The sequence below is a fragment of the Lutjanus erythropterus genome, chromosome 16, assembly GCF_056507025.1.
Source record: "Lutjanus erythropterus isolate fLutEry1 chromosome 16, fLutEry1.hap2, whole genome shotgun sequence".
NCBI lineage: Eukaryota > Metazoa > Chordata > Actinopteri > Lutjaniformes > Lutjanidae > Lutjanus > Lutjanus erythropterus.
In genome coordinates, this window is record NC_139332.1 from 31,047,436 (window position 1) to 31,075,038 (window position 27,603).

At 40.0% G+C, this 27,603-nt stretch overlaps 1 protein-coding gene across 3 annotated transcripts; it reads left to right on the forward strand.

Annotated features, from left to right (window-relative positions):
• Positions 1–1,023: 1,023 nt before the first annotated feature.
• LOC146313399 (zinc finger MYM-type protein 4-like) lies at positions 1,024–27,106 on the forward strand. Of its 3 annotated transcripts, none has more exons than XM_084738642.1 (27): positions 1,024–1,524; positions 7,993–8,683; positions 10,042–10,203; positions 10,440–10,516; positions 12,005–12,157; positions 12,603–12,841; positions 13,014–13,212; positions 13,375–13,578; positions 14,229–14,379; positions 14,466–14,581; positions 14,828–15,007; positions 15,817–15,967; positions 16,471–16,643; positions 16,750–16,894; positions 17,044–17,136; positions 17,252–17,277; positions 18,957–19,101; positions 19,629–19,741; positions 20,638–20,866; positions 21,309–21,539; positions 21,796–21,905; positions 22,048–22,216; positions 22,475–22,626; positions 23,280–23,394; positions 23,521–23,769; positions 24,029–24,158; positions 25,180–27,106. In XM_084738642.1, exons 1-27 carry the CDS (start codon positions 1,246–1,248, stop codon positions 25,421–25,423), a joined length of 4,926 nt encoding a protein of 1,641 aa, XP_084594768.1. In that variant the 5' UTR covers positions 1,024–1,245; the 3' UTR covers positions 25,424–27,106. The 3 variants fall into 3 exon arrangements, with proteins under 3 accessions (XP_084594768.1, XP_084594769.1, XP_084594770.1); XM_084738643.1 differs by lacking the exon at positions 1,024–1,524 and adding an exon at positions 3,594–3,851; XM_084738644.1 differs by lacking the exon at positions 1,024–1,524 and adding an exon at positions 4,067–4,212.
• The last annotated feature ends 497 nt before the right edge of the window (positions 27,107–27,603 follow it).

The window sequence follows — 27,603 nt, forward strand, 5'->3', positions numbered from 1 at the left end:
AATTTCACTTTCAAAACTTCAACAATCAGTGTCCTCAGTTCACAGACACTTACTGACTGTTGTTAAAAGAAAAGATGATGTGTCAGTGGTAAATATTTTTTTGAAACGTGTTGCAGGCATCAAAATCAGTGTATATTTACAAAAAAGTTAATCAGTTTGAACATCTTGTCTTTGTACTGTATTCAGTTGAATAAAGGTAGAAAGGTGTTGCACGTGATTGTATTCTGTTTTTATTTATGTTTTACACAGCATCCCAACAATTTTAGAAGTGGGGTTGTTGTTAGAGACTGACTTCTTGTGAGCCTCAGCATAGACAGAAATATCGATGATGTGTAATGAATGGAGGCGTGGCCACTTGGATGTGATGATAAGCTGAGTAATAAATATACCTTTATAAACAGTTTCTGAGTCAGTTCTTACTGTATAGTTCAAGATAACTGAACATATATTCAGCCTGTCTTGGCTGGTTTTCACTCAGTTCTCCTCAGCACCTGTACTTATTATTATCAGGGACAAATCTACATGTTTGTTGTAAAATGACATAACTAATTTATTCCTTCACCAGAGTTAGATTTGTGCTGAATCTGATTATAACTGTCTTTGTGTTGCAAAAACAGGAGGATTTCCACACTTTTTGTTTTTTGGTGTGTCACCAGAAGCTGTTCAGTGGTCCCATCTGGCCGCTCATATGAGCAGTTTCTTGGTGGTTTCATTACTCTCAGAGCCCAGATTGAGAAGCTAGTGTATTAGAGAAAGGATTAGAGAGTTTTTTCTTTTTTTGTAAATTTAATTATGATAGCAATTGAGTGTTTTTCAGTCCAGTAGTGGGCGATATCGCAACTTTTTGGATGCAAACAGCCTTTAAAATCCAACTAAGAAGAAGCAGCTTACAGGGAGGTGGGGCAACCCCGCCTCATATCTTCAGACCACCCATTAGTTCAACTATCAAAAATAGTTGTAAAGAAATAACTACCAAAGTAAAATTTCTTTTAAAGGTTGTCAAATGAACTTATGCTCCACTGTTTCTAAAGCTTTACAAGTGTCCAAGCATCAGATGAAGCCACTGTCATCAATCAATTCTGGGTGATCCATAATGTCCAGGGCTAGTCTGAGCCCGATAACAGCGGTGGGGTCGGCGGTGGTGAGAGTTGCAGAGAGGAGTGAGTGTTGCGGGAAGAGTTTGTTGTGTTGGAGAACACACAACGTGACTTAGCTTCGTGCAGTCTCTAAGATAATGAAACGACAATGGGCCGTGTTTGCGCATTTCCAAACTGTCCCAACAAAATGACGAATAACACTCCGCTCAGCTTCCACAGGCTGCCTTTGATGGACAGCGACGTGCTGAAGTTGTGGCTATTCGTGCTACACATCGATGCTAACATTCCTGTCCACGCACTGCGCCGTGCAGACCTCCGGGTCTGCAGTGACCATTTTGACCGGGAGGACTACAGCCAGCCGAAGAGGAGGAGACACCCGATACCCAAACACTTCTTCCTCAAGAAAACCGCTGTCCCGAGAGTGAAGGTAATGTCATCAGCTAAAGTTACAGCGTTAGCATCCGTGCACACTGGTCTAGTAAGCACCTGGCTGCGCGAGAGTAAATGTGGTGTTACTGCAGTGCCAAATAGCGCCACCAGGTGGTGTCTGACTTTGTTTTGCTGTGATGTAAATACTAGAGTTCAGAGTACCGACCGACGTCCACCAGAGACTTTCATAAGTAACAAGTGAAGGTTACAAATACTGCTCGTGTATGATTAGTTACTGTAAAGCCACTGAGACTTAACACTGTATGTTCAGTGTTAATTACTGTGTCATAACGTAGCACTGTGGAAATCCCGTTGACTCTCTATAGACCCTGCTAACTAGCTAAGCTACATGCTGCTAGCTCTGTTCAGCTACACCGGCCAGGTTACAGCACGAAAACATGGCAAAAACAGTCACTCAGTGAGACAACAGTGTGTGCAAAATATCAGCTGATTCATGATTATAACACATCTATATAGACATATTCCCCCTTTTGAGCAGTTGACATTCATAATACTGAAATAAGTGAGATAAACAAGCTGACATCTGGATAACATTGTTGTCTAAATGTGACCATGAAGTTATACAGGTGTCAACACAACCCTGGATTCTTGACTATGGCAGAGACGTAGCTTCAGATTTGTGGAAATTTTTTAATCTATTTGTTAAAATGCTAAAAAGGGACATAACAGTTTAAAGTTTTTCACACCTAGACCACATTGGACCAGGTCTCTATCAAAAACTTTTAATGGTCCAAAGTTGACTAGATTATCTCAGAGAAGATTTATGAAACCTTTGTGATATCTGTATCATGGCAAAAGGGAGATTTCACTGCCTTTTTCACATCTAGACCACATTGAACCAGACCTCTTTTCAAAAACCAGCCGACTTAGAGCTGACACATCTGGACTTGATTATCCTACAGCAGACAGTGACACATTGTGACGGTTCCAGATTTGGTAAACATTTATGCAACAATGCAAAAGAGAGATTTCACAACTTTTTTTTCACATCTAGACCACATTGGACCAGGTCTCTTTCAAAAACCGCTCTACCTAGACTGGTTAAATCTGGGCTAGATTATCGCAGAGCAGCTGTAAACTCTTTAAAATACAGTTTCAGAAATATAAAAAAATGTCATAAATTGTTGTACATGTCATTTTTTTTAAACAGACCACATTGGACCAGGTCTCTTTCAAAAACACTATATTTAGGCAGATCAGAGGAGCCTGATCTTCTTTATAATGCAGTTTCAGATTTGTGGAACCTTATTTGTGAAAATGCAAGAAAGGGACATTTGACTGCGTTTTTTCACATGTAGACCACATTGGTCCATGTCTCGTTCAAAAACTTATACTGCTTAAATCTGGACTAGATTATCCCAGGTAAGTCTGGGATGCTTAGAAATGCAGTTTCAAATTTGTGAAACTTTTATTTTATATGTGAAAATGCAAAAAAGGGCATTTCACTGTTTTTTTTTAACTGGACCACATTGGACCAGGTCTCTTTCAAAAACCACTCTACCTAGACTAGACTGTCCCAGAGCAGCTACTGACTCTTTAAAACACAGTTTCAGAAACACGAAACCTTTATTTTATTTGTGAAAATTAAAAAACAAAACAGGAAATGTTACTTTTTTTTTTAAACCAGACCACATTGGACCAGGTCTCTTTTCACTATCCCTAGACTGCTCAAATCTGGACTACATTATCTCAGACCAGCTTTATACTCACATAAAACACATACACACTCAGATTTGTGAAACCTTTATTCTGTGTGTGAAAATTAGGGCCTGACCCGTGCTGGATTTTTGGGGCTGATACTGATATTAGGGGGTAAAAAAAAAAATCTGATATAGATACGATATTCTTTATACAAGTGTATAATAAAACTGAATATAGAATACATATTTTTTGCAAAAGCCCCTAAAAAGTTTTTTTTTTAACACTTGTTACACAGATATCTAATGGAGGGAGGATATTTTAAACCATATAATTATTGCACACACACCGTATATCAGTGGGGGTGGTAGCGAGCTCCTGAAGTTTGGTACCTGCCAAAAAATAAACAAAAGAAGAAGACGCCGCTCCGCAACAAGCCAGACTGGACGCAAATAATGTAGCAGGGAACCCCAAAAAGAGTGCTTCTCGGTCGTAGAGACAATTATAAATGTGAAAAGCACTTTTGTTTTGCCAAAGCAAACGGCAGAGTGTGGCTGCAGCCTGAGGATCGGGATTTTGGAGAAGAACATGGCGGCTACGGAAACTGGCGATGGACACGAGCGTCTGGCCACCAATCAAGACTCGTCTGTCCAAGTCGCTGGCGCGGTAATTTTCTGCACGTTGTTACGGCTGTATACATTCCTTATAACGCTGTTTTACGAAGACAGCGGTATATGTAGCATAAGTCAAACTGGAATTGTTAATCCAGTTGTACAGGGGTTAGTTACTGTGGTGTTTGAATGGTGCTAATCACGCGTTAAAGGCTAGCTAACCGCAGCGAGCTAACGGGCAGGCAGAGAGAGAGGTGTGTGTGTGTGTGTGTGTGTGTGTGTCTGTGTGTGCAGATGTGCCACCGAGCTAACCTTAGCTTAGCGGATGGTGAGCTAGTTCCCTTGTTTACAGGGGATGCAATTAGTCAACGCATCATCATAACATGGCTGAATTAAAGGAAGCGATTCAGACGGAGGTAATTAAACCCCCCGATTTAACCAAAACAGCGCTGTGCTGCAGCTGCTGGATCAACAGCTGTAGCAGAAACGCTAGTTGTGTTTACATTGCAGGAGCAACAACGAGCTAACCTATGTCGTGAAAATGCACGGTTAAAGCAACACTTAATTTACATCGCATGCACACGAATGCTAATGTCAGTTCATACTTTAACAGCCCGTGTTTCACTATAAGTAAGCTGTCCTTTTTGCTCATGCATGTCGGCCATGTCTGCATCTAAGCTAGCTCCATTATAAAGTTCAGCACATTCTGTTTTGCAGTGGGGATACAAAATTACACTTAATCCTACACTCTGTGGTACCCGCAGACCTCAGACGTATAGTTTCTGTCATGTTTCAGTCTTTTACTAATGACTTAATATATATGTCTCCTGTTTTTGTTTTATTTTTATTCATTCATTTATTTATTTATTTTTTAAATACCATTTGGGACACCAGTCAAAGCACCCAGAGCTGCAACAGTGGACTGGTTGCACAGCAGACATTTTGACTTGGCAGACTAGGATTAAACACAGGTGGATTTAGTTAGGTATCTCCAGTAACAGTGAGCGTGAACCAGCATGCACAAGAGAAGGACTTGACTTACCTTAAGTGGAATGCAGCAATCATTCTTATACCTGTGAGATTTCTTGTATGACATGTCAAAATGTCTGCTGTGCAACTAGTCCATGAGTCAATTAATCGGTCAGCTGTTAACTATTAAATTAGTCTTTACCTGTTTTGATAATTGATTAATCATTTTTTAGTGTTTTTTTTTTTTTGAGGAAAAGAAAGGACTCCACTCTCCTTTATTTGCAAAAAATGTCATACCTGCCATTTTTACTTCCCCTCGTCTTTTATTTTAATCACATAACAACAAAGACTTACGTTAATTGTCATATTTAATCTAGGATTGCACCATCTATCTGAACAGTGAAAAATGTTCATCCAGGTTTGTCAGTTCAAAACCCAAAGATATCCAGTTTAATGTGATGATAAACAATCAAAAGCAATAAATTTTAGAGGTTGATCTCAGCATTTTCTGCCATTATTTGTATGAAATGTTTTGCGTAAATGATTAATTGATTTTCAGAATAATTTGATCCTTTTTTTTCTTTTACCACTTGTATGGTTGAGGAAGTGAGTTGCTAGATTTACTCGCCTGACATGATATTTTACTTAGACCTTCAGGTAAAAAATTGTTCTAAATTATTCTAAATTCTAAATTCTCTGATTTCAGCTTCTCAAATGTGAATATTTTCTGTTTTCTTTTCTCCTATATGACAGTGAGCTGAATATCTTTGGGTTGTGGATAAATAATTTGAGGACGTAACTTGGGGCTTTGGGAAACACATTTTATGGACTTTAATGGATTTTGGATTTTAATGAAAATAATCATTAGCTGCAGCCAATGCTGCCGATGCAGTTTTAATAAATGAAAGTACTCATTGATTGATTTCAATTTTGCCATGGGTCCTAATTCAAAATATCACACGCTATACTTACATTGTGAAATGATTCTGTGAATTCTTCTGCTTGTATTCTGTCCAATCAAATCTCTTTGTGCAATTATCCTTTTTACAAGATCATATGATTTATATTTTTCTTTTAGTACAGTGCAACATATCAAGTGTATTAAAACATGTGTGCAAATACCAACATAATTATCTACACATATATCCATATATCAAAAGTTGTTTAAAGTTTCTGTATATATTTATTTTTATTATTATTTTTTAATTCTTATTTTATTTGTATTTCCATCACTCACTCTTTTTCTACTTGTACTTTCGTTTCTTGAGCTGCTGTAACAACTGAGTCTCCCCGGTGTGGGATCAATATTAATATCAATAAAGCTTATCTCATATCTTAATATGCTAATTAACTAACTTTCATTCAATATTAATAATTGTTTTTTTTTCCTCAGAGGACATGGATTACACAATTCACCATATTATAGCAACAAACTAAGTTAGCATTTTGCATGATGGTTGCAGGAGTTACAGCAGACGACCACTGGTGCTTTATCAATATATATTAATACTTTGAGATTTCTGATAAATAATATGTAGTTATATGGATGTAATGACTAAATGGCTAAAGGAGAATGATAGAACAGTCAGAAAATTACATCACTTAAGTGTAATGCAGAGTTTAAAACCAGGAGAAGACAACACATCACAGTATCAATATAATATTCACTTTATCAGCTGATTCTAAAGTATTTGAGACTGACCCAGTGATGGTGATGTGTTTTATTGCAGTTGGACGCCAGCTGTCTTCCTCCTTGACAGTAACTTGATCAGTTCAGTGGACAGAAAATGTTGTTTTCATCATCTGCCACTTTACCGCAGGATGAGGCCGGAGCTGTGGTTATTTTGTTCTGCACATGTATAGAAACTGAGGTTGTCAAAAGTAAGGCTGCACAGTTTACTGAAATATTAATGAAATCACTGTGTGGCCACGTGCAATATCCAAATTGCAGGAACTGCGTTTTTTTTGTGACAAAGCAGCCCTGTAGTGCTGCACAGAGGTCCTGGCCAGAGCTTGAAATTTAAGATGGTCTGACCTGTTGTCCCAAAAAATAAAAGTCAATTGTGAACTCTTAAATTAATCTTTACCTTTTTTGATAATTGATCAATAAAAATATCACCAGTGTCTGTGACACAAAGATACAGGTCTGCGACAGTTGAGAAACTTATCATTACAAAATTGTCATAGCAAATTTCTAAATTGCTGTTATTTGGATAAACTGACCACATATCAGGAATCTAAATGGTTACTTGCCTTAAAAAAGTAAAACTTAGTCAAGTGATATTAACAGAGAATATAGTTTAAATGATTGTTAGCTCATTCATAATTTATAGACAGTCACTTTCATAGACAGATTGTTTTAACATGGTTATGTTTTCAATAAAGTGTCAAGATAATATAAGAAGATGTGGAAATGATTGTATGAATGAACTCGAACTTATTAATAAGACCTTTTGTGAATTGGGTTGCGACTGTTTGTCATTTTTAAATGGTGGGTCCCCAGGAAGAAGTTTGGAAACACTAATAAAGTGTCTAAATAATATATGCACTGTAAAAATGTAATTGTGTCCAACCTATTTTAGTTGAAAGCAAAGGTTAAATAAGCAGGAATTTAAGAATAAAAAAGATCTTCAAGATGGGACAATGGCAAGGCAAACTTATTTGAAAAGCAAATTACACACACACAGGCAACACAAAGTGTTTTACAGAGTCCATGGTGTACAGTGGTTGTAAAGTCTGGGACGGCTGTAGGACACTGAGGGAAAAAAAAGTTCATTTCAAGCCCTGGTCCTCGCCTACAAATCTTGTTCTCTGGACCCCAACAAATGTCACATCAGTATGACTTTCCATTAAAAATGCTAATTGTTAATCATATCTAGAGCTGCAACAGTTAATTGATAAGTTGCCAACTATTTTGATAATCTCATGTTGATAATCTCTCATGATGATCTCATTTCAACTTCTTCAATGTGAATATTTTCTGGTTTCTTTACTCCTGTATGACATTAAACTGAAAATCTTCAGGCTGTGGACGACACAAAACATTTGAGGACGTCGTCTTCGGCTTTGGGAAAAAACTAATCAGTGTATTTTAAAATAATTTTCTGACATTTTATAGACCAAACAACTAATCAGTGGATTAAGAACATAATTAACAGATTAATTGACAATGGAAATAATTGTCAGTTGCAGCCCTAATCATATTAATTGTTTATTGTCTCATACAGGTGGGGACAAACGGTGTCTCCATGGAGGCTGCTTCAGCGTCAGCGGCATCAGTGGATGTGAATGTCCCAGAGATTATCGATGGAGCCTCTCCGGGACTCCCTGAAAGTAAAGAGGAGGACAACTTTGTTGCTGTTGCTGCTAAAGAAGAAATGGACACTAAAGAAATTGAACAGAAAGAAACTAAAGCTGCCGTTGTCCCCTTTCCTGCTTCTGAGTCTCCTCCGAATCCATCCCCGTCACGGTCGTCTTCCTCTGCAGAAGAGACGTTCAGCAAAGTTTTGGTTCCAGGCGAAGAGCCGGATAGCACCTCGGAGACTGAAAAAGAGGGCGTTGAGGTGAAAACCGAAGAAGACTTGGAGTCAAAGGAAGAAAAGGTGGCAGCAAAGGACAACAGCTTAGAGGAAAGTCCCTCAGGACCTGACGTCAGCGAGGACACGAATACGGACAGGACTTCTGATGGCGAGAAGGAGGTAACAAACACGGAAGAAAATCTGGACCCAGACGTCGACAGAGAGCAGGAAGAAGAGTCTCTAACCTGTAACTTGAGGGTTTCTACGGTGGACGACCTCGATGAGATGATGGACATTGGGACAGTGGATCAGGTCGAACAGGAAGCTCAGATGAAAGAGGAGGAGCAGAACAGTTTGATGGATGTGGATAGCAGCCGGTCACCTGCCATGTCAAACACAGGTAAAGTAGAGCAGAAGTTTTTCTTCTCAGTGAGTTTATCACAAAGTTTTTGTGATAAAGAGAAAGTTCAGTTTTCTTGAAATGGTGTTGTAAGAAGTACATATCCATAGTCAGTGTATCTCCTACAGCAGTAGTAGTACTGGAGTAGGAAGCTAAGGAATGTACTGCTGTGGACGCGGTCAGCAACAAAACTGCCTGCCTGCTGCAAGTAAAATGCCATGTCGGGCAAGTAAGTCTGGCAACTCACTTGCCTGACTGGGGAAATAGTGAATAAAAGTAAAGTATTAAAACTATTTTGATCATAAATTTTATCGTTAACATAATTTTTCATTACAAAATAGCAGGAAATGCTATTTTGAGCCTCTCAATATGGAGATTTTCTTCTTTTTTTCATTTATTAACACTAAACTGAATATCTTTTAGACTGACAAAACAAGACATTTAAAAACATCACCTTGGACTTAGACTGGGACTTGGACTGGGATGAACATTTTATAGACACTGCAGCCCTAAATTAAACATGACTATCAACTTTAGTCTTAGTTGTTATTTGATAACCACTAATAAATAAAACAGAGGCAAGTAGATTTCTGACCCGCTTGTCCGGTCAAAAAGCATTACAGAGGTGCTGAACACTTGAACACTTTTTGACTATAGTTTGTTCCATGTGTGTAATGTTCATAAAGGACGTCCGGTGTTGTCCACGAGTGAGTGAACTGGGAGGTTTCCATCTTAGAGGTAATATCTGTTTTGCTGCTGCGAGGCCTGAAAATAGAACATGATACTTGGAAGGAGACGCAGGAAGGAAGGAAGGAAGCGGCCTGGGGCAACAAAGTATATGCACATCCAGTAAATCTGATCATGTAGAAGATACCGCTTTCCAAAAAGTGCAAAAACTGCAGGGCTCTACCATTACATATGTAAAAATGAACCCATGAAACCAAGGGAACGTAAATGACAAATTGGAGAGGGCATGAGTTTCATGAGGTGATATTTTTTAGGAATGAGTTGTAGCTTGTGTATAAAATTAATGTAGCGCTCATTTTCCAACATATGCTCATCATTCATGTTAGTTATTGCTAACCCCCCACTTCATATTTAATAATTTTGACACTTTTTACAGCTGTTAAAGCTCTGCTGGATTGCACTTGTTCCCTTGGAGCAACAACCCCACGGCCCATCTTTTCGTATTTTTCAGAATTATGCAGGTTAGGCTCAGACACGAACGGGGTTATGTTGAAGTGAACTCAGCAGCTCTGAGTTGTGACATTTTTAGCTTAGTAGTAAAACATGTCTACTTCAATAACACTGCTCTGTAGCATCCCACTGATTTCTGTGTTTTAAAATTTTCCTCACAGCCTCAATAACAGAAGACAGTAACACTGTGAAGGAGGAAACTGATGAGTACCCCACCGTATTACCACCAGCCACAGAGGAGGACCAAGTGGAGGAGATGAAAGTTGCTTTAGACTCGATGCAATCCAGCTCATCTCCATCATCTGAAGCCGCACTGAGTACAGGTGAGAGACCTCAGAGCGGCGCTGCTTTGAGTGTTTTATTAACATCCTACAAGTAAAGGTAAATATTTTAAACTGTCCACTTGTGGTTAAATTTTGATTTTGAGATTCTGCTGTCCAGTCACAGGTCATGTGATTTCATCTGTATCACACTGCGATTATTTTCTGCACGTGTTTATTTTCTTTGCTACTTTTTTTGCACCAGTTAACTAATGCACATGTTGCTAATGTGTCTGCAGGAAGGGACAGTGCATCACCAGCGACCATAATGAACGGGATGAAAGTAGTTAAGCTGTCAATACCAGGATTAGACGCTGTGAGTATAAGTAAGAAAATCTGCTTCAGTGTGTAAATTAGGAGGATTGGGTTTAAAGCTGTGTGTACCTGCACTGCTGTGCTTCTCTCAAATGTCTGATTTCAGCTTGTATGGATCAAGCTTTAACTGGTAACCGCAATCTGGACCCTATTTTAACATTTTTGTGTCTGACTAATGGGGACAACAATTTTTGAAATTGGTCCAGCATTGAGTGAGAGCGCTGCAGCCATCAGCTGTGAAATGGCTGTAAAACGTAATCTTTGGCGGCAATTTCACCTTGTCAGAGTACGTCCACTAAAAGGGCTTGTTTTGCCACTGAAAGGCTCAGATTGATCTTCTAAATGTCTGACAACATTATGGAAAGGATCCCTACAGAGAGACATTTTTGCTAAAGAGTAAGATATATTTTATTTAACTTGAAACAGCGAATTAATCCCTCAGCAAATCCACCAGAATCCATTTACAGAAACAGTAATTTTATATCATAAAGACGCGACAGAAACAAAACAGAAGTTAACAAAAATCTTTTGGTTTGTCTTTCCACTGTTGGAATAATCACCAATAAACCCATATTTCAACGCGTTACCTGTGAAAATATCAGTGGAGGGGCGAGAGTGGAAGCAGCGGGGAGAAACAGCATGTTCAACCAGAACTTTTTCACATCTAATGTGGTGAATTAAGGGTTTATTTTGACCAAATCAGAGTTAGTGATTATTCGAACAGTGGAAAGATGAGCCAAGACAGTTTTACTACAGGGAAGAACGTCCTGCCTTGTTTGCATGTCTTTAAACCAATCACAAACATCTAGGGCAGTCTTACGCCTCGGATGCAGCGACAGTGCTGCTGCAAAATAGCGTCAAGGGGGAACATGCATAGGGAACATTTGCACATCTGGCATTAAAATGACTACATCCCTGCAAAAGAAAAGGTAACAGCTGTACGCATGTTTACCTTCATGCCATTAGCATTCTGGGCATTAATTTTTAATTTTCAGCATGTAGGTTGCAAAAAGGACTTTTAAAGACATAGATAGTGGACACCACTATGCTGCTTGAAGCGACCAATAGCAGGACTTAAATCCGCAGTGTGCATCAGTGAGTGAATCAGTCCTTAAAAAAGGTCTCTCTCTGTAGGGATCCTCTCCATAATGTTGCCAGACACTTAAAATAACAATCTGAGCCCGTCGGTGGCAAAAACAAGCACTTTTAGTAGACATACTTTGACAGGCACAATTGCCCATAAGGATTACGTTGCAGTCCATTTCACGGCTGATGGCTGCAGCACTCTCCCTCAATACTGGACCAATTTAAAAAAATCGTTGTCCCCATTAGTCTTTCTGACACAAAACATGGGAAAATAGTGTTGGTACCCTTGAATGTCCTTCAGCCTTTCAGCATAGAAACTGTTGGTTGTGATGTTAATATCTGCATCAACATCAGTTATGTCCCTGGAAGTCAACAAATATTTTTCTATTTTTGTCTGTTGTAGGAAAGGTTACATGACGACACTCCACCAAGCAAGTCATCTCCTTCACCACCTCTGGCCAAAGTGAAGGATGAGCCTGTAGACGAAGAATACGAACAAGCCCTGATATCCTCCACATCTACAGCAAGCGTGAAAGATGAACCCAACACTGCAAAGGTGAAAGTAAAGCTCATTCTTCCACCTACCACCACACCAAATTCTATTCTTTAATATAACACTTTAAGGAGCCGTACCATAGACAGGGATTACGTCAATCCAGAGTAGGCCTTAATCTGTACTAGTTAAACAAGAACATTTTAGTAGCTTTCATGAAAGTGGCTTAAATTTGGCTCAGTTAGTTGGAGACTGTTGTGTCCTGGAGTCATCAATGGTACTCACGAAAACCTGAAATGGAATAGAAAACTCCAGGACTGGTATGAATCTTTAGACAAAACAACAGCAGAGACTTCAAGAATTTGTTCAAAAAACTTTAATGAGTATAAAAAAAACACTAAAACAAACTGTGTCAAACTATCCAGTTATTGAAAGTAAAAACAGTTTGATGGATCCGGAGTCATGGGACCGTCACTGACCTCTCGCTTACTGTTTCGTTCTTAAACAGGATGATTTGCAGATTGGGTCAGTCTTCTCCGTGACCTCAGGTGCTGAAACACAGGCGCTGCCCGTCATCCACCCCTCATCAATTCACATGTACTGTTCCAACTGCAAGAAGAACCTGATGAAAGGACAGACAGCCTTCCAGAGGAAGGGCTCTCCAGCGCTCTTCTGCTCCACCGCCTGCCTCACCACGTCGCTGCCCGCTGTCAAAGGAGTCACGAAGGTCTGCCACAACTGCCAGAAGTGAGTTCAACAGCATCATCTTTCCATTCTTACAAATACTTAGACAGTTAAGTTCATACTTGACTGAAAACTGCATCCAAAGATAAAATTAATCGCGTCAAAGTTAATGACTCCACCCAGATATCGCTGACTTTGGACCTCGTATTGATCTCACATCCTCTCATTCTCTCAGGTTGATATTTCGGCCTCAGGATGTCATTCTGGCTCCAGATACTAAAGGAGCCATGAAGGAGTTCTGCAGCCAGAACTGCCTGACCTCCTTCAACTACAAGAGGAAGGGCTCCAGCTACAGGGAATCCTCCGTCAGCACAAAACCACTACAGCCGATAGCACCCCAGTCCCTCTGCAGCATGTGCACCAGATACTGCGTTGTAAGTTGAACTGACAAGATTAAGATTTGTATTCATTTAGAATAATTAGCATCACAATTCATTTTTCCTGGGTAGAAGGATACCAGTTTAGTTTTAATTGAAACAGTCCTGTTTTTTGTCAAATTGTTTAAAATTGTTTATTATTGTTCTTTTCTCCTGCAGAGCAAACATGAGGTGATCCTCGGCGGTGCCGTCCACAAGATCTGCAGCGACGCCTGCTTCAACCGTTTCCGTACAGTGAACAACCTGTCCATGGCCGGCTGCGCGAACTGCGGCTCGTACTGCCACAGCAAACCGCTCATGCTGAAGATGGCAGACAGCAACAAAACTCTGTGCAATGCAGAGTGTCTGGCCAAGTACAAAGAGGTATGGAAATAACGCGGCATAAAAATATTCAACAATAGCGCAAATCCCTGCTCCTACAGGGACTCCAACTCCATATTTCATTGTTTTTTTTTTAATTTAAATTGCACAAAGTGAATCTGCCTTTATATCCTTTTGTAAATGTTGAGGACGTGGTCGTTGACAACTTAATTGGAATTGTCACCAGAAACAAAATGACCAGGGTTTCTAAAAGTCTTGATTTCATTGGGCACACCTCAACATGGCTTTGATACTTCCTTCACACAGATTTATTTCCCATCAGGAAATTTTTTTTTCTTCTAATTTTTTATTGGGCTACATCGTTAAAAGGTTTGTTTATTTGTCTATTTTCACGACTGGGAATCTGCACTTGGTGTTTTATTTTGAAAATTGGCTCAATCTGCTCGGTGCAGTTTGATGCGGCGTCAGTCAAAACTAGACTCGGCTCATTCTGTGCTGCAGCGAAACCAGAATGTGTCTCAGACGTACGCGGTGGAATCAAGCCGTTACATGGCCGACATGCATTGATCTGTACATTCAGAACATAGAAGTAGCAGATTCTGCACCGAAATGCTGATGAAAATGTTTAGTCTGCACAAGATTATAAAAAATCTTAACATCCCTTCTTTTTTTTCTTTTAAATCTTCAAACAGAAAACTAAGACAACCCAGCCTTGTACGATATGTCGCACAACCCGGTTGCTGGCAGATATGGTTGACAACAAGAACGGTGACGACTCAGTGAACCTCTTCTGTAGCAGCAGCTGTGTGATGGCATTCAAGGTCCAGACTGTCAGTGCATCAGGTACTAAACAAGTTTTCATGACGGATATGTTGATGTTTGCGTTAAATACTGCACTATTTTCATATAAACTTTCTTTCTTTTCATAGGTGCTCGGTTGAACTGTGATACTTGTGGGAAAAACACCGTACCGGCCTACCACCTGGCCATGTCGGACACCTCCATCAGGAACTTCTGCACTCTGCCTTGTGTCATGGCTTTTCAGGTAATGAGGTTTGCCGACTGTAAGGGTCAGGTTGTGCTCAGGCAAAACATGATAGAACGAAGTGATGAAAAATGTTGAACAAAACAGAGACATGGCCTGATAAGTGTGAGAGTCTGTATTCACCCAGACCATGGTATATCAGGTGGCTATCATTTGTGGTAAACACAGGCTTAGTGTTGGCTGTTTTTTGTTCACATTCTGTGTTTAATGTGCACTAACACTGTTGTTGTTTATTTGGCGCCACAGGAGAAGTTCAAGTCCCAGAAACAAGTGAATGTTTTTACCAAGTTACCCATCGGATCCACCCAAATCCAGGCCGTCATTCCTAGCCAAACTCAACGAGATGCCCCCAAAGGACCACAGAAACTGAACTGTCCCCAGTGTGCCCGCACCATCACTTTTAAACCTGAACTCATCCAGATCAAGGTACGTTGTGTTTGTATTTTAAAACAAGAGTTTTGTCTCCCTGACTTTTAGTGTGGGTTCTTATATTCCCAAGACAGGCAGCAGATTTTAATCTACAGTTTTAGGAATAACTTTTTAAATTCATCTATCAGAGGGACTGATGACAACATATTTAAGTTTTTATTTTAACAGTGCAGTATTTTTATTAATACAACAAAAATAAAGGGACACAATGATAACAGATGACTTGTGGATACCAGTGAAGGTTACAGAGATTCACATGGCACCTCATGAGCAGCCATTGTGTGATCCACCATCAAAAATTTGTCTTGAAATATGGAACACACACAGACTCGAGATGGACAAAATGCACATAACAAGTGATCGGTCCCATCCTTTGTACCCACAGTTTGAACTGCTTCTCTCAGGAAGGCGCTTTAGACGACCACAAGCCACCAAAAACACGTATAAGAAATCATTTATCATTTTACACATGCACAATTAAATCAGTAAATTGGCAAATTACTAACTAACCCTAACCCATCCAACTGGATTTACACTGCTTTTAAGAGGGAGTTGAATCATATGGAAATTATTTTTTAAAAATTGGTAAGCATACACAATATGTAAATGTTAAAAAGTAAATTAAAAAACATCCAATGTCCACAGTCTACCAGGGAACAGTATCCAGTAGCAGTTGTTCAGCCTTTACCTTGAATAACGGCAGGCCCAGCCAACTGAGAGTTGAGAAAATGTGTAGTGCACGTTGACATTTCTGTGCACAGGCGGGTGATTTATTGTTTGTACCAATTCTTTGTGTGTGTGTGCAGGATAAGATGGTTTTCGTGTGTAGTGTGGATTGTTCTCACGAGTTCAAGAAAGCCAACTACGTGACATGCCTGTGCGAATACTGTAAGATCGAAAAGATCACCAGAGACGCCAAGAGAATTAACAACAAGGACTGCTTCTTCTGCAGCGATGGTAAAGAGACAGTTTGATATTGTTTGATATGTCAGGAGGACTCATGCAGGGTTTTGTATCGTAGTTTGTGAAATATAATTTACTTTCTGTGAGCAGAGTGATGTGATTTGTGATTGTTAATTGAAAAATCACAATCGGACTCCAATCTTATGCGCCCCATCAACGCCACTCACACTGATGGACACAAAAAACACACAGATTAAGTGAAATAAAATGAAAAATGATAAGAGGACGACATGAAGAGAGTAATAGCTCCTGTCCTGTTTTCCTGCAGCATGTATACCAGCATGGACTGCAATTTCAAATTATCTGTCAGACCCTGCTGCTCTTCTCATTAGCCTTTATAGAGACCACCGATCAAACTATTACGATCAGCCAATAACAATCAGAGCACCGTTGCTTAGAATCATGTATAAGATCTGTTGAATCCTGACTAGTTTAAAACACTCTTTTATCTTGAAGTCGTGTGAAACTTGAAAATAATCTGCTCTTTCTCCTCGCAGGCTGTAAGCTCCTCTATCGACACGACCTGACCAAAAACTGGGGGAAACACTGTCACTCCTGCGCCTACTGCCACTCTGTGTCCAAGAAGCTGGTGACGGCACAGTACGGCGGCTCGACCGAGGAGTTCTGCTCTGAGGAGTGCAGGTCCAAATACACCATGCTCTTCTGCCATGTAAGTACGCCTCAGTGTGGTTATTAAAATCATAGCTGTTCCAAAACGACGAAGGTGATGATGAGCTCGCTTTGCTCCAACTTCACTCCCAACTTCAACCTCTCAGGTTGCAAAGTGTGACACCTGCGGCCGCAAAGGGAAACTGAAGCAGAGTCTTCCCATGCTGGGCGAGGTCAAACACTTCTGTGACCTGATTTGTCTGCTGCAGTTTTGCTGTGATAAGGTGGCCACGCAAGGCGAGGTCACATTAGGTGGGTATTATCATCATTTCAAAGTTTTATTTTCCTGTGTTGTGGTTTTAATCCTGACTTTTTAAATTAAAATGTTATGAAGTTGATCTGTTTGATCTCCCGTTGATTCCTCCTGTGTTTTGTTTTGTTTTGTTTTTTTGAACGTGCAGGTACGGGCGAGGCCACACCTGTCATCGCCAACGTTATCTCTCTCGCAGGCCCAACAGGGAAATCTGGTGCTTCTGACAGAGCTGCCCAGCAAAGTACACGACAACAACACACACAGACACACATACCTGTGTATTTATGTGCTGTTTAACACACTATATGCTCATGTGTTAATTGTGAAGGTTTAACACTGGGTCATTGTCTCCACAGGCACAGTCTCAAAGAACTCTGGACATGTAAGTTGTTGAATGTTACACGTGGTTTACATAAAGTAAGTAAATAACAAGGTAATTCACTGTGCTTCATTATAACATAAATCATTACTAAGTTGATAATACATTACTAAAATAAAAGCGGCTGCACCATGGAGGTTTTTTACAACGAAAGTCTAAGTAACAACTGAATAATTAAACATGCCTCAGGTCAAGTGCAAACAGAGTTATACTCACAAGTGGTGAAACAGCATCACGTTTACATTAATAGCAGCAATTTTGCAACAGAGAATCCAGTTTATTAATATGATATTTCAATATTGATCAAGCTTACAACAAAATGCCGAGTGACTCATTCAAGCCAGATAACTAATGTGCACAGTAACCATGACGATGGGACTCGTCTGCATCTATGATCATTGATCAACCAGTTGCATTAGTAATGACTTCACGTCCAGAGTTACTAGTTAGGTTACACCACAAGTAACTGTGGTGCAACAAACTTTAGTTGCTGATTTAGTTCAGTTCAATTCCAAGAGCTTTATTGTCATGGGAAACAGACATCATAATACTGCAATACTGAAGAAAGTGTGAAATAAAAACAAAAAAAATTATTTAAACAGAATAAATTTGTTCTTGTTCTGAGAAATATATGTATATACACAAATGAGTATGAAAATGGTTAAAGAAGGTATTACGTAGTACACATAAAGTGCATTTAGTGTGCAACCATGTAAGATATTTTGTAGGTCCCAGTGTGTTTCCCAGGTCAGGGTCACACACTGAGCCTGATGATGTACAGACAACAAGAACGCACAAAAAAGTTCCCAAGATGATGCATAGTTTAAAGACAAGAAAATAGTTGTTAGTTACATTGTAACATTGTCAGCTGTTTAAATGTTGCAGAGAAACTTCGGAGTGTCAGGAGGTGTAGAATAATGTAAGAGTTCTAAGATGTATGTATGTACAGTAAATGTACAGAGGTCACTAACAGGTAGTTACTGGGCCTCTAGTGTCGACTTTACACCTGAGGAGAGAAGTTACAGATAGTTGATGCAACCCTGTGCTGATCACAAAAATAAGGCAGTATAAAAAGGCACATGCATCGGCTTTTAAAAGACTAAACTATAAGTGAAATGAGCTCAAATTGAATTTAACAAATTATACAAGAAAGTAACAAATAAAAATGTTGCTGAATAACTGATGAGAATAAAAACACTGAGCAGGCCCAGTTTACAGCTCAGTTTTTGAATCAAGATATAAAAGTACAAATGTTATGTGCTGAGATCTTCACAGAACATTCAAGCAGATCAAATTTGCATCTATTTGACTGTGAAATTTTGACTTCAGCATCTGGATATATGGATTTTCCATATGGGTCAGCAGTTTTAAGATTTTTAAGGGAAAAATCTGAAAATGTAAATGATAGTGGCCACTTATCTGTTGGTCCATACAAACAAGACATGATGATGAAATTGCTGTGCTTTAAAAAGAAAAAAAAAAGAAAATTGAATAAAATTGTGGATTTGAAGAATCATGACAGTCCTGGACTGTGTACAGTCTGAAGAACTGAAGCTTCGGTGCAGCTTGTACAGCAGGTCATGACTTAAGAGACAGCCATCTGCTAAGACTACCAGAAGTTGTGTTGAACCTGATTAATTCTGGAGTTTTTACCATTCTTGTGTCATTTGTTTGTCTTTCAGATCAGTATTCAGACAGACTCTGGAAAAGCTCATCCTCCTGCTGCACCAAAAATCCTGAAGAACAAGGCGCTGCTCTGCAGGCCGCTGGTGCAGAACAAAGGGGTCTCTTGTAAAATACACACAGTCGATGGCGAATCACAGACGGGTAAAAGCAACGCTCAGACACACAGTGTTTCCATGGTAACAACATCGCTGCTCCACAGTTGTCACTTAACCTGCAGGGACCAGACTAAAACACACTAACTGCAGATGTCACTGTTGGTTTTTGTATTTAAACGTACTACAAGGAGTTTTTTAACTGTTTATGAAACAGTTTCAGGCAGGTGATTTTTATTTAGATAATTTTATTTTTGTTGTGTCATTTTGTAGTTATTATGAAAAACTTCTGCTTTGTCCACACAAGCCTCCAAAAGTAGCTTTAATATGATAATCATTTATATATTCCACAGGTCAAAGTGACTTTTTTTTTTTTAACATTTTATAGTAGTTTTATAGGTCTTTTCTAATTTCTTTCCATACTTAGCATATTTGGAAGTTTGAGGTTTTTCCAAAGCAAGGATTAATTCTAAATAATTCTTTCTCATTTTAAAACATGACTCAGTTGTCAAATTGTCACTTTTTCTAGAAGTCTGATATTGTTTTTCTTTTTTTTCTTTTTTTTTCTCTATATAGAGGACCTCTACCCTAAAGTCATGGTTGTGCCTGTCCCAGTGCCGGTGTATGTTCCTGTACCTATGAACATGTACTCCCAGTGTACCCCACAACCTGTCGGCCTGCCCTTACCGGTACACTTTAGCCCGTTTGACATATGCGCTCCGAACTACACCCTGAGAATCGGGTCGAGACATTGTCCGAATGTGCCCTTTCACACATGCAGCACGCATTAGATTGTCCACGAAATACTACATAAGGTTAAGACGAGGTGTGGCGCCTGCAGAGCATGCAGGAGGAGGACGACTCATTCATAAGGACGGCTGTTTTTGCATTGATATTAATACAAATAGAGTCTCAAAATTAAACTGTGATGAAAGCAGAGAAGGTTGATAGATAACTCAGCGGCTTCAGTGCCTCCCCGGCAGGAGAGACACTTACTACAATCTGATGTTTTCACATTTCAGATGATGAAGAAATGCATTAAACAGTTAATTATTTGACTCTTGTCGGCTGATATTGACCAGCAGATTGTCTGAATGAAAATGAAGCTATCAGTGAAAGACTGGAAAGTGATGTCCAGGCGAGCAGAGAAGAGGCGAAGCAGCTGCGCTTCTTCCAGTATCACCAACGCACCCACTCATGTGCTTCAGACACCGAGTTGCTCTATTCACACATAATGGCTCACGTGGACTTTGTTTTAGGAAGCTGACAGGGTTAAATTCAGACCAACTGATGTGGACATTTGAGTTCACATGTACATGTACAGCTCTTGTGGGTAATATCTGGATTAGTGTTGATTGCAACGTATGTGTGAAAGGGGTTTTAGACTGAAGTCAAACACGACAATCACCTGCAGTTTCAGTGTTTGATCTCAGAAGTGAAATCACATCAAAAATGGAGCATCTCACTGTCAGGATTACAAAATGAAATATGTATATTAGACAACACTCTGGAACAATTTATATTCAGCGTCTTCATCCTCATCACAGACCCTCATAGGCTGTTATCTTCTGACTGTCTACCACAGCTGCCTGTACCCATGTTCCTCCCTGTGACCGTGGACAACGCTGAGAGCATCGTGGAAACCATCCAGGAGATCAAGGAAAAGATCCCGTCTGACCCGTTCGAGGCAGAGCTCATCCTCATGGCTGAGATGATCGCAGAAGATGAGAAGAACGACAAAGGAGAGGTGGAGAAACCAAAGGAGAAAGTGGTGCAGAAAGAGAAAGAGAGACAAGAAGCACCTGCTCCAGAGGGTAAGAGAAACTCCTATAACATTTTTGTCCAGTGTTCAAGGAAATCATGAAAAAAAGAGAAATATTATAGACCAAATATGATATCAGCATTGGACAAATTTTCAGTTTATTTTGCTTTGAGGTGAAGAAACACTGTTTATAAACAGCAGAAAACTGGCAGTTGATCAGAATTTATTCCAGAGAAGTAGAGTAAAACTGACCAGAAGACCAAAAACCTACATCTTCATACCATTGACTGTAAATAAAGATGGATGACACATTGCAGCGTCCACCCGCTGTACAAAAATTAAGCTATGAGATATGAGAGCCAACTTGATGTCATTTGGAGCCAGAGTCTGCTGAACAGTACAGCAAACATTAGCCTGTTAAGAACTACCTATAATTACAGACATCACCTTTGGGAAAAAATGGATGATGACTTCTTCTCACGTTTACTTTACAGACCACGCCAGTAACTACAGTGACGACTTGGACACAGACGACTTGGCCAGTTTCCTCAACAACTGGGAGGACGGCTCCTCTGACGCAGGCCTCAGGTCTCCCAGTCGACCGTACACCCAAGAGAAGCTCAACCCGATTCTAGACGTTCCCGTGGGCACGTCCAGCGAGCCGTACTCCGAGCCCGTACCTCCAGCTCCGCCTCCCATGGACATTGAAGCTGACTACACCTTTGGTGAGGAGATAAAATGTATAAACATGTAAACACTGAAACTAGAAAAATTAAATGAAAACATGTTTAAACAATAAAAACTAAACGGAAACGAACAAACCAACTCTGTCAATGAATTGAAACTAAACAGAGTTTAAAACAAAAATAATGAAAAATACAAAACTGTAATAACTCTAATTGGAGTTTCTGTCAGTCAGGACAAAAATGTCAAGGCGTTACCCTAAATGACACCTACTGTCTCATGTGGTGTTTGTTCCAGAAACTCTGGAGAGGATGGCCCGGCTGAGAGAGCAGTCCCGACGATCCCCGAGTCCCCCGCCTTCTGCTCCGCGACGACGACAAGCTCACAGGAAAGCCAGAGAAAAGAAGGTAACTGCCTGGGAAAATAGACGCTGTAGAAAGATATTTGACGTTAGGAAGCTGGGATTGCCTGCTACGTGCTGGAGGTGGAATATCTTGGATTTGCACGCCACCGTTTCTCACTCCAATCAAATTCTCCACTTTGTCCAAGGGTCGCAAGTCGCAGCGGTCTAAAGCAGCTGAATCGTCTGAAAGAGGTTCTTCCAAGTCCGTGGCAGCAAACGCCCCAAAACTGAAGAGTCAGTATGGAGTTGATGCCTGGAAACGATGGATCCAGTGGAGGCAAACTCAACCCAACCTGGAGAAGCCGCGCTTTGGCTGTAAGTCTGGATGTTCAGTAACGATAAACACTGAGGATGACCTTCAGTTACAGAGGAAGTCAACAAGAATTGTGTTAAATAGATTTTGGGATTATTTTAGCGATTTTGTCAGCTGTGTTTTTAAAATCTGTCTCTGATGACACACGTGTCGACTTACTGATTTGTTTTCACTGTGATGTTCACATGTTGTCATATATACTGTGTCTTTGCACTGATTTGACCTTTGATTATTCTGACTTCCTTTTATCTTGACTTCAGCTCGTCCCATGGAGTTGAAGGAAGATGTTCTCCGGTGCACCACTGCTGAGCTGAGCTACGGCCTCTGCTGCTTCATCACTGAGGTGAAACGACCTAACGGCGAGCCGTACTCCCCCGACAGCCTGTTCTACCTCTGCCTCGGCATTCAACAGGCAAGGCTTTATTTCACACAATTTTTTGTCACACAAAATTTAGTTAAACGGTGGCAATAAAAAGTCCCAATTGCTGATAAAATAACAATATGACCAAGTGCAATATTCGAATCGCTGAACCAGTACAGTAAATACAAAACTGATCACTTCGACTGATCGCATCACATATTGCACTTTTAGTCAAAATAATCACAATATGACTTTTTTTTAACAAATCGTGCAGCCCTATTGCTGGTGCATGCTGGTAAATAACTGTCCAACTCCACCAACATGTGAGCTTTGAAAAGTGAGGCAATAATTTCTTCTAAGAGAGAGAGTTCACATATTTCCACATTTCATGTTTAGTTTTCTTGCAAAATATTGAATTGACCTTAAATTTAATTAAATGGTGGCATTAAAAAGGTTTACATTTAACTTGCACACTCTGATACACTTAATATTTCACAGGCAGTGCACTATAAACGTGTACACTTCACACATTTGATAAAATCTATATTTGACATGGATTTCAATAATAATAAGCAAATTACTACAATGTATACTAAAATACCTAACTACTGCAAGTCAAAAGTAGTGCATCAGCACGTACACTGTAGTGGAATAAATGGCTGCTATTCTCACGTGTCACCCTGAAACCTTTTGTCTCTCTGTAGTACCTGTTTGAGAACGGTCGTGTGGAGAACATATTCATGGATCGGTTCTACAACAAGTTCTCCACTGAGTTCACTAATATGCTGAGAGGCTTCAAGCCCTCAATTTCAGCAAGTGGTGAGTTAAACACATTTTTTTGCAATTTTATTCCATCAGTGTTTCAGTTTGTCTTCCTCTCAGCTTCTGTTTTACACAAACGCACATTTGAATGGATTTATAACGGGTCCCTCTTCTCCTCTGCAGGTTATGTCCATTCCCGCGTGGAGGAGGAGTTTCTGTGGGACTGTAAACAGCTGGGGGCGTACTCCCCCATCGTCCTCCTCAACACCCTGCTCTTCTTCTGCTGCAAGTACTTTGGCTTCACCACGGTGGAGCAGCACCGCCAGCTCTCCTTCGCCCACGTCATGCGCTGCACCAAAACCAACCCGAACTACACCAAGACCACCTTCCTGCGCTTCTACCCCCCAATAGCCATAAATGAGGGAGAGTCAGGTACCAATTTATTTTTTCCCACACCAACACATGGATAACATAGATTTTAAGACATTAAAACACATCAATCAATCAATCTTCAATTTGAATCCTCATTATTGCAATTTATCAATCACAAGTTTCTGCTTTTTAGAGCAGACATTAGAGTCGACATCACACAAGTATGAGTCTTTATGTTATTGTACTGTTCATTCACATAACAGGAAAGAATTGCAGTGTTCATTTATAGTATTGTATCGTGTTCTCTGTCCTCCTTCAGATACAGAGGTTCCGGCGAAGAAGCGCAAGGAGGAGGAGAGTAAAGAGGATAATATCCTGGAGATGATGGAGAACACAGACAACCCTCTACGCTGTCCAGTCAGACTCTACGAGTTCTACCTCTCCAAGTGGTACGTATAGAACCACACAGAACTCTATCCAAGTATCCAAGGCTGTTTGAAATCATCTCTTCAACTTGTTACCTATTCTGTAATAAGGTGGCAGTTAAAGTCGCTGTTTGAACTCGACGTAGAGGAAAAAATCTTTCTGTTAGTATGAGCTTTCTGCTCTTTCCAATACTCAGACCCTTTATTATATTGAATTTAGGGCAGCATACTGTGTGCAGTGGCTCTCTGCTGCCATTTGGTGGCACATTGGAGGGATAGTACCAAGTCATAACAAAAAAAAGGGTAGGTTAGTAGTAAAATGGACATAACTTTGGAGGATACTCTCTTGATTTGTCCAACTAAAGATTGATATTGGCTTTAAATAAACTTTGGAATTTATTTTTGCACAAAATGAAAACTTGTTTATCACTTTCATTGGCAGCACAATAGGAAGGAACATCCATTATAAACAGGATGAATGATTGCAGTGACCAAAAACTGTTTCAGTTTTCATATGAGCACCACTATCCTTTAATGTTTGTAACTTAAACTAAGCCTAATATCGTAGTAGTGCTACCATGATAATGGAATTTCTTCTGCAGTGATTAAGGTTTCCTCAACAGCACAGTATGCAGTATTAGTGCATTTTTTTCTTTGCAAATTACTTCTTTTATGGTAGTAATTAGGTGCAATTATGTTAAGTGTGATATTATCTGTGGTGTGATTATCAGCCTCACTGTCCATTGTTTGTTGAAATCCAGCTGCTGGGATTCCATATAACAAAAAAGCTTTAGCTTCAGTATAAATTTCCCCTGATATCAGCAGTTACCAGAATTCAATCTCTTACTCTCATGGCTTCAAATTAGGCTGAATGTTCACAGTTTCCCTCGACTGTCCCTCAACATCAGGCCAGCGTCGCCCCAGCAGGGGTAGCAGCTAGCCCTAACCGCCGTAGACTGATGTATTTATTTTTACTAAAGAATCTGAGTGTCTTGCCCACTAAGTTCCTTTATTATGTTGACATTAACAACTGTCTTCCGTCCAGCTCGGAGTCAGTCAAGCAGCGCACCAACCTGTTCTACCTTCACCCCGAGCGCTGCTGCGTCCCCAACAGCCCGCTGTGGTTCTCCTCCACCCCTCTGGACGACAGCACCATGGAGGCCATGCTCACCCGCATCCTCACCGTCAGAGAGCTGCATCTGGGCCTGAGGAAAGAGGGAGGGGTGGAGCAGCAGACGCCCGACGACCCACCATTTATACCTGAAGAAGAGGACGGGGATTCAGAGTGATGAAGAGCAACGAGAACAGAAGTGACCTTTTATTGGTGCAGCAGCTTGTGATGTAAATGTTTGTAGATTAATTGAAACGTTCATTTAAACACAGCCCAATAAACAGAAATGGACACAGGAATCTCTCACTTACATAAGTAGGATGTACTGAACTGCAAACAGAGTCACACTTCCTAAACCACACGTTGATCAGGATTTATAGAAGATCTTTAAACGCACAGTGTTTGTGTAGGTGGGACTTGGGAACTGAGATGCAAGACTGTTTACTCAGCAGGACACATTGCTGTCCTTTAGTGTTTTGTCTGCTGAATGGTTGCTACTTTCTTCCTTCCACATGTTATGATTCCTTAAATTCCTGTGAAGATTGTTTCTTGTCCTTGTTTGAAAACTGAAAAACAGTTTTGAGTTCTGTTGGTGTCAGTGAGTAAACGTCCACCCGAGAAGACAAACTTTGAAACGGTTTCTGTGATGTAGATGTACTTTGCCAACCATCCTGTTGAGTGGCAAACCTGCGGTAGATTTTCAACAATTCATCAATCAGTGCCATGATTGGTGTCAGTCTGTTCAGTGAAGGAGCAAATACTTTCCAGACCCAATATTTTTGCAGTTTTTATACACTTGTTGGAAAGTCCTCCTTGGACATTTAGGAAATACACTTCACATTTATAGGAAATCATGTTTGATTATTCTAAAGTGTGACATGACTGTGGAGTTTTCCATATAATTGAGGTTCAAGGGGCTTCTCTAACTTGCCATGGTAAAAACTAGATAATCGATTTGACACACAAAAAACACAAAAACTGCAACACTTTGTGTTTCTTTCGAAGTTCTAGTCACTTGAGTGCGAGATCACAGAGTGACTTGTTTCTTGACATCTGTGTTAAAGGAAAAAAATAAGCTGTTCTCTATATTTCCATCAATAGAAATGAGCCAAAATTTGATCACCAGGGTCCAATTGACACTGGGATTAAAAATGTTTGGGATTGAAATTAAATACACAGGGGATGCAATTAACAGTTAATTTCATTATCAGTTAATCTGAATGATCATTTCCTCGGGTAATCAATTTGTTGTTTGATCTGAGAATGTTGAAAAATGTTGATGACTGTGTCCCAAAGTCCAAGATGGCGTCTTGAAACGTCTTATTTTTTTAACCACACCCCAAAAATAGTCAGTTTACTGTTATAGAAGACTAAAGAAATTAGAAAATATTCACATTTAAGAAGCTGAAATTGAAGAATTTGGACATTTGGATGACGAATCTTATCAAAATAATAGACAATTAATTTTATAGATGACAATCGACTAATCGTTGCAGCTTTAGAATACATTTAAGAGATGAATGTAGCTGATGTCACTGTCCGAAAAGGCTGACAACTTTCATGCTTTTTGGAAAAACCTCACAATTTTACACTTTTTATTAACTGAACACATTGAAATGAAGAGTTTGAGTGTTGTTGAGCTGATTTCATTTTGGATGTGATAATGTCATCTGTAGTGTCCTCTGAGACATTGACTTTTTGCATAACCTTGACCCTGGTGTTATATGAAAAGAAAGTAAAAGAAATACTGTCCCTTCATGTATATCTTGGTTATATTAACCCCCAGTACGTAGAGTATGGCTGCCAAGGTTCTCACTATTTTCTATTGTATGTTCTTTTTGAATAAAAACATTTCAAAACATCGTTGTCCCTCGAGACTCGACAGTTACGTGGGTTTAAATTATTGAATATCTGTGGTTAAGTCATATGTACTGTTTATTTACCCTGAATATGAGGACAGTTTGTTTTCCTTGTGTCCTCATAAACCACACACACCAGTTACTTCGTGTGTCTGACTGTCCGACGCTGCTCCTTGTGGCCGGGACATCCACGACCCCCGATTGGCTGCTTTTTCACCCCGCCTGTGACGTTACAATCCGTGATTGGCCGCAGGAGCCGCCGCTTACCGTTGGTAACGCAGCGTCATGCGTCACGGGGTCTCCCGAAAGGAGATAGAAAAGAAAGATGGCTGGCACTGTGTTAGCTAACCATGTAACTCTTCTTGCTTCTACTGTGGGATATTGAAGCAAAGGTAAACGTTGCTGTTTAAAAGATATATTTATAGAACTACATCTGATCAAATCATCACCATATATCAGTGGCAACCGACAAACTGGTGGGAAACAACTACTAGCTTAC